The 8,052-nt window shown below is 53.1% G+C and overlaps 1 protein-coding gene across 1 annotated transcript; it reads left to right on the top strand.

Annotated features, from left to right (window-relative positions):
* Positions 1–338: 338 nt before the first annotated feature.
* LOC123942519 (olfactory receptor 2H1-like) lies at positions 339–1,464 on the top strand. Its single transcript, XM_046006495.1, is given in 3 exon segments — positions 339–1,081; positions 1,083–1,175; positions 1,177–1,464. Coding segments are annotated over 3 exon segments (915 nt in total). The 3' UTR covers positions 1,256–1,464.
* The last annotated feature ends 6,588 nt before the right edge of the window (positions 1,465–8,052 follow it).

Below are 8,052 nucleotides of genomic sequence, written 5' to 3'. Positions count from 1 at the left end.
GAACAGGACACAGAGGCGCTCCGTACATGCGGTGCTGATGTGCTTCAACAGCTCACGCCTGCATGCTTTCCACCAGCCTCCTGTATGCTCAGCCAGCAGCCCAAGGTCCCAGCAGACAGCTCTGTCCATCTGTCAGCACGTCCTGCTGCCCCCACGCCTGCCAGACCACACTGACCAGGAGGGACGGTGGGGAGAGGAGCTGCTCAGGGTGGTGTGCCAGGAAAGGACACTGGTAGGAAGAGGGGAAGAGAAAGGTGCACCTGCTGTGACATGACCAGACAGCTGGAGTCTCAGACGATAGCTCCGAACATACCCCCAGACGGGGGCAGGAAGAGGTCATGGCCACCCAGAGCTCCCCTGGCGGCGTCTTCCTTCTGGGTTTCTCTGAACGCCCAGGACTTGAAAGAATCCTCTTCGTAGTTGTCCTCACTTCCTACCTTCTGACTCAGGTGGGCAACACCCTCATCATTCTGCTGTCCATGCAGGACCCCAAGTTCCACTCCCCAATGTACTTTTTCCTCTCTGACCTGCCCTTCTTGGACCTCCGCTTTGCCATGAGTTCCATCCTCCAGATGCTGGTCAAACTCTGGGGCCCAAAACCCATCAGCTTCCTTGGCTGCTCTGTTCAGCTCTTCATCTTTCTGTTCCTGGGGACCACTGAGTGCACGCTCCTGGCAGTGATGGCCTCCGACTGCTGTGTGGCCACCCGCCAGCGCCCCCACTGCACCACCATCATCCAGCCCTGCCAGTGCCAGCAGCTGGCATCCGTGGCCAGGGTCATCGGGCTGCTGGAGTCAGTAGTCCAGACACCAACCCCTGTCCGCCTGCCCCTCCGTCCCCATCGGCAGATGGATGACTTCGTGTGTGAGGTCCCAGCTCTAATCACATTGTCCTGTGGGAACACCACCTACACTGAGATCCAGATAGCTGTGGCTGGCATCCTCATCCTGGTCGTGCCCCTCAGCCTCATCCTTGTCTCTTACCACGCCATCGCCCGAGCAGTGCTGAGGATTAACTCCGCAAAAGAGTGGAGAAAGATGTTTGGGACCTTCTCCTCCCATCTCACAGCAGTCACCCTCTTTCATTGCCAACTACCTCCAGCCCCAAAGTTCCTGTGCTCACAAAAGGGGCAAGTTCTTTGGTCTCTTCTATGCCGTGGGCACTCCAGCACTTACCCTCTCACCTGAGGAACAAGGAAGTCAAGAGAGCCTTCAGGAGGTTGCTGGAGAAGGACAGGGACACAAGGCGGAGCTGAGTGCTGGCCCATGTGCTTTCCAATCCAGAGGAGGTCATCATGCCGTTGGCAGGAAGCCTGTGTTCCCCACATCTGTGCCCCCGCCACGGTGCCACGCCAGTGGATGATGGCCACGTGTGTGCACACATGTGTGCTTGCATGTGCCCTACCTGTAAGGCAGAGACTGGACGTGGGGAGGTGGGGAAGACACTGATATGTGAAACAGGAGAGATTTCAGATTATCTCCTCTTTGATCTATTTTGTTTTAATGGTCTTTGCCTTCACCATAATATGCCTACACCATCTGTCCTAATGGTTTCACACCCATTTCTGATCCCTGCCACACGATTTTGCTTCTCCCTTCAGTTTTTCCCACACTTCCTTCTGTGTGTTTTGCATTGTTCATTCATTTCATCCTCCCAAACGACAGCAGGAGGGGAAGCTGAGGCCAGGCAAGCTCTGAAACCAGACCAGGAACAGACTTTAGATCTAAGATCCAAGCCATGCAACCTCTCTTAGGGTACTCAGATGTCCCCGCACCTTCAGCCTGGGAACAGAGTAGCCTCGGGATAGAGAGGGGAGAGTAACTTGAGTGCCTGCATTTCACACACACACACACACACGCACGCGCACACACACACACCATGGGTCACATCAGCACCTGCATTTTACCCCCCCCCCCGACCCTAGAGGTCACCTCGGCACCAGTATTGCTTTCCCTGGTGTCCACAGGACACCTTGGTGTGGACATTCCTTCCCCCAGCATCCATGGGTCACCTCGGTGTGGACATTCACTCCCCTGGTGTCCACAGGTCCCCTCAGTGTGGACATTCCTTCCCTTGGTCTCCACGGGTCACCTCGGTCCCTCCATTCCTTCCCTCAGTATCCACAGGTCACCTTGGCTTCTCCATTCCTTCCCTCAGCATCCACAGGTCACCTCGGTCACCACGGGTCACCTCGGTCCCTCCATTCCTTCCCCCAGTGTCCACGGGTCATCTCAGTGCAGGCATTCCTTCCTCCAGCATCCCTGGGTCACCTAGATTTCTCCATTCCTTCCCCAGCACCCATGAGTCACCTTGGTATGGACATTCCTTCCCCCCACGTGCATGGGTCACCTAGGTGCGGGTGTTTTCCTCTGGGCACCCAGGAGCCCTAGGCCAATCTCAGAGCCAGGAGCACCCCCACTGTGGGGACTGAGCAGGAACGTGTCCACCAGGTGGACCCAAGGGCTTCTCCTGGAGGTTATCATCAGCCCCGCACTCTGCTCAGACTGATGGAAATGGTGACATTGCCGTCACTGAGTGTGCACTGATTAGGGCACTCCAGGTACCATTTACGTGATTTATGCCTATCGATGCATTAATCCCTGTCACACTATGAGGTAGATCGTAGCTTTCTCAGATGCACAGAGTCATTTTCATAAGACACAGAGCTAAGCAGCAGCTTCAGGTCAGCGATCTGTCCCCAGGAGGCCGACTCAAGTCTCTACATCCTTAACCCTGTCTTTTGGCAGAAACAATGCTGCTACTGCCCAGGTAAGAAGTCTCAGCTTCTCAGTAAACTTTGAGGAACTCATCCCAATCTAGAAACATATAGAAACCAATTTTGCATCCAAAGGAAGTTTCCTTCCTGGGAATAAGAATTTATTGAAGGTCTCAAAGCATCCCATGTGATCAAGAAGCTGTAAGTGGTTGGAAGAAGTTTTGTTATGGCTCATGGTATGCGTTCCTGGCTTAGATGCCCCAGAAGACTTCAGACTCCCAGAAGACAAGGGCCAAAATGTTGTGGAAAATTGGCACCCAATTAATTCTGTGAATAAATGAATGAATGAATGAATGAATCTCTCCAAAGAATGCATATGGCTTTCTGGAGATCCTAATCGCACACACATGCTCTCAGCTTTTCCACGGCAATGACAACACCAAATTCTCTTTGGTGCATGCTGATGAAATAAGAAAATGGGAAAATCCTACTTTTATTCTAATCCCAACACAAAATGGCTTTGGCGGAACATTTTCTCCCGGCATCAGCACACAGCAGCAGACTCAACTCCGGGTCATCCTGAGCCTCCCAGCGAGCCACGGGCAGTAATCTCGCTGTCCCCTCGTCCTCCCATCAGACCACGTCCTGATCTTAATGTAGACCCCCCAGCTGGTATTAATATCCTAATCTCATCCCTGCAAGTATACTGACCCTGACCTCACTTTTCAGATCATGTCATCTCTTTTTCTCATGACCCTCCTCCTTTTCTCACCTGCAACTTCTCTTCCGCTCTGGGCACACAGAAGCCTGTAGGGGACACAACAGAGCCTGACATGAGGCAGTCTGAAAGGAACTGTTTTAATGAAACCTGACATGTGGAATAAAGGGCTTAACACAGGCTTTAGAACTAGCATTTCAGTCTGAATTAATTCTCTGTGTGACGTTATCTACTCAACCCTCGAAGTGTGCAGGGAAGACAGAGACGGCAGAGACAGATTTCCAGCTTACGTAACTGAGTGTGAGGCTGTTAGCCTTATGAGTCAAACCCACCCGTTCTCTCACCAGCACAGGACGGGTTTACTCAGGGATCAAAAAAAAAAAAAAAAAAAAAATGCAGGGGCGCCTGGGTGGCTCAGTGGGTTAAAGCCTCTGCCTTCGGCTCAGGTCATGATCCCAGGGTCCTGGGATCGAGCCCCACATCGGGCTCTCTGCTCAGCAGGGAGCCTGCTTCCTCCTCTCTCTGCCTGCCTCTCTGCCTACTTGTGATCTCTGTCTGTCAAATAATTAAATAACATCTTTTAAAAAAAAAAAAAGAATTGTAATCTAGGACAAATGAGATTGAGCAAAACACAAGCTCAGGAAACACAGGAGAGTTACACTTTTTCTTTTTAAGGATTAAAGGGCTGAGTGGAGAATGCTGTTAGGAACTAGCAGTCCATTGCAGTAAGCCGGGGATTCGAAGTGTGGTTGCTTTTCACTGCCTGAGTGGCCCTAGGTGTGGGGCTGAGAAGGCTCCCTCCATCCTGCCGGAATAGTAGAGGGGTACCCACCCGGGAGCTCCCCTCCCTGCTTCCTGTCGGGTCTGCTCCTCCCCAGGAGAGGCGGGGCAGACGGCTCACACTGCTGGCCTCCCAGCCCAGCTGGGGTGAGCTCTCCCCTCACAAGAAGCCCAGAACAAAAGAACAAAGTGCGTGAGTACCTGGGTGTGTGGGAAGCAGAGGGTTCTTCCTAGAGGTCTGAACCCCTGCAGAGGGAACAAAATTAATACGAAATATTTGCCAATGCCTCCCGTGTACAGAGCTAAACGGTCTCGTGCATGAGTGACATGGGAGCAGCAGGCGCGCTGAGGACAAAGCGGGCGCTCCCCGCCCCCCCCCCGTGACAGGGTCCTCAGGCACTCCGACGGCCCTAAAGGAAGAGCACGCCGTTAGCTTGTAGATCACAGTCCTGCAAAACGAGTCTCCCTCAGTTTACAAATGTCTTAGTGATCTATAAGAACAAAACATTTCTATCAATGGCTTAGCTTCCAGAAGGAAATATGGATACAATTAAATATCCTTGGAACCTGCAGCCCATGACAGATTCTTGAAGCAGGCAGAATGCAATGTTTCTCCAGGAAGCTTCCAACTGTCTTCTTGTTAATGCCTTGCTAGAGGGGGAAACAACCTTAACTTGACAATGGCAAGGCCTCCTGGTATCTACCGCCCCAACCCCATAGTCTATAATCACCAGAAACCCCGGGGCAGCAGCTCTTTCTGCCCACGGGTCCTGTCCCGGTGCTTGCTACCGGCACAAAAACAGATACGTAGACCCACCATTCTGCACTGAAGAGGTCTCAAGAATTTTTTCTTGGCTCCAGACCTCACCCCAACGAACCCCACCTATATTCCAAAACCCCATCATGAGGCTGGGACACTGTGGGAGAAGGGTCATCCCAGGGAACCGAATGATTGAGGAGGAAGGTAGGGATTGTGAACTGGATGAAACTGGAAAAAGGGATCCCTCCCCAATGCTTAAAGCCTGTAAGATTTAGGTCCCATGAGGACAGGCACATACCTGCCCACCTTGTATGGCACTTGAGTTGGAAGCCTTTAAAGGATGGCCTTCAAGAACTCGGTTTTAGCTGCCCACTCAAGTAGGGACAGCAGCTCCTTCTGACGGCCTCCCTGAATCATGAGCAGACACGGGTGCACAGAGTCCCGTTCGCACTGCACCATCGGCCGCTGGTGGAGCCAGGCTCCTATTCTCCTATGCAGAGTTAATCATGCACCCCTGCGGGGTACCAGAGGTCACCTCCAAAAGAGGCCTCTTTGGCATGTGGATTATTTGAGCTAAAGCCTGTTGAGGATTTAATAACAGGCAAAGTCTCCCTTTTGCAAAGCAAAAATCAATTTCTAAACGTGCCTTCCTCCCTGTACTCCCAGAGGAATCTTCACACCTTCTGTCAATGGGGAAGTCATCAACTTAAAATCTGGGTAACAAACCTAACTACACAACCCCCGTTCAGTGCTCCTTCCCTGACTTCCTTCCTTAGCCGCCATCAACCACCCTTTCCCTCTGTTTGGCCTAAAGTGGTTAAGCCCCACTGGTAACTGGCCCCTAGGGTCCTTCATCACTGCGGGCCCCGTGTCCGTGTGTGTGTGTGTGTGTGTGTGTGTGTGTGTGTGTGTGTGTGTGTGTATGTGAGAGAAAGAGAGAGAGAGAGATGCAGTGTTCAAGATGTGTTTGACCATAGCATTGAGGGTCCATATCTGGGCTCTACTCTGTTCCACTGGTCTGTGTGTGTGTTTTTATACCACTACCACACTGTCTTGGTGATCACAGCTTTGTAGTAAAGCTTGAAATCAGTCCAACATGATGCCCCCATCTTCGGTTCCTTTTTCGACATTTCTTTAGCAATTCGAGGTCTTTCCAGTTCCTTACAAGTTAGGTTGCTTGTTCCAGCTCTATGGAAAATGCTGTTGGTATTTGGTTGGGATGGCTTTGAAAGTGCACATTGCTCTGGGAAGCACGGACGTTTTCACAGTGTGTATTCTTCCGATCCATGAGCATGAGCTGCTTTTCCATCTCTTGTGTCTTCCCCCTCCATGTGTCTCACGAGTGTTCTGTAGCTCCTAGAGTACAGATCCTTTACCTCTTTGGTTAGGTTTATTCCCAGGTATCTTAGCTATTGCAAACGGAACTGATTCTCTAATTTCTCTTTCTACAGTTACATTCTTAGTGTACAGGAAAGCAACAGGTCCCTATACACAATGGAATATTCCTCAGTCATCAGAAAGGATGAACACCCAACTTTTTTATCGACATGGGTGGGACTGGAGGAGATCATGCTGAGTGAAATATGTCAAAGCCTGGATAAGGGGCTCCCGGTCCCTGTGCCTGAGCGCGCAGCACCTGCCTGACAGGGCTGCCCGGGGCCTGGGAGCTGATGACTGCTGAGCCCAGCACCCAGGTCACTCTCCCACCTACCTTGTTTCTGAACTTGACCTGCTTGCACGCTTCCTCTGCCTTCCCACCTGGAGAACTGGCGTCCCATGAAACCCAGAGAAGCAGCTGCCCCCGCAGCGTCCCCAGTCAAATCTCACTTATTGAGAGGACAAGACCAAAGCGGCACAGAGTGCTCCGAAATGCAGTTAGTGACCGAGTGGGCAGACAGGCCCCGGGCAGCCCCACATGCACATTCTGGCGGGCTCCGCGGTCAGCAAACCAGCTGAAGCCTGCCGTCGGCTGAGTCCCACAGAACAGAGGCAGGGAGGGAGGGCGGCCGGCTGCTGCGCTCACCACTGCCTGCCCCCAGGGCCTCCGCCAGCCCCCTTCAGCTGCTCCCGGACTCCTGCTTGCAGAGGAGTCCGGCTCCCAGGTCACAGCAGGACTTCTGGTCCCCAGTGATGTACACCCCGCCAAAGTGCAAAGAAAGCTGGAGGCTACAATTCTGGTCTTCTTGGATCCGCTGCGGGGCAGTTCTGAAGCCATGGTTCACTGTCCCAGGCAGGCTTACCTACGCCACAGGCCTCTTGAGGACAGGACACGTGGGAGGCGGGGAACTCATACTGCGTCCGTGGGTGGGCCCGAGCCAGAGAGTCCCGGCCCACTGGTTTCCGCGCTCAGGTCTGGCACTTCCTCTGCACGAGGTCCACGGAACTTCAGAAACCGGCCCTTGACAGGCTGCTGAAATGGCAGAGCCCGCCCGACCCTTCAGCTCTTTGCAAAAATGGAAGGATGGCTTAAGAAAAAAAAAAAAAAAAAAAAAACAGTGCCAAAGAGAAAGAGGAAAGTCCAGGTGCCAAACACCCTTCTCTGCGAGGACACGAGATCTGTAAGAGCCTCGGCAAGCTTCCTTCCCTCACTGACCACTCAGTACTTTCTTTCCTTGGGCAGTAATTTCCTTCCCAGCTGCTCAGCTCCCCCAGAGACTCTGCAGGCTGGGAGCACTCGGGGGCTATCCCAGGGGCCATCTCCTCCACTGTCCCCAGCAGCAGCCATTTGCCTGTTGTTCTTGGTTCTTAGGAGGGAGGGTCCTCACGTCTGAGCATCCACGTGCTCAGTGCCCCCGGGAAGTGCCCCCCGCTGTCAGAGGGCTCATTCAGGAGGAGTGACAGGGGCTCGCACGGCCGAGCACACTCCTGAGTCCAGGACAGTCTGAGCACCAGTCCCTGCACCTGGCATGGCTGCAATGAGCGGGACGTCCGCTGTTATCTTCACAAACGAGGCCACGGAGATCAGAGATCAAGAACTTATTCCCACGCGGTGGTGACTGACCCGGGCCGGCGGACCCCACACTTGGAAGCTCTAATGCCGTACTCACTTGTCTCAGCCTAACCTGTCCTGCGTGGCCC

Source organism: Meles meles, chromosome 5, assembly GCF_922984935.1.
Source record: "Meles meles chromosome 5, mMelMel3.1 paternal haplotype, whole genome shotgun sequence".
NCBI classification, from domain to species: domain Eukaryota; kingdom Metazoa; phylum Chordata; class Mammalia; order Carnivora; family Mustelidae; genus Meles; species Meles meles.
The sequence above is the reverse complement of the archived record's forward strand: the minus strand, read 5'-3'. Positions and strand labels throughout refer to the sequence as shown.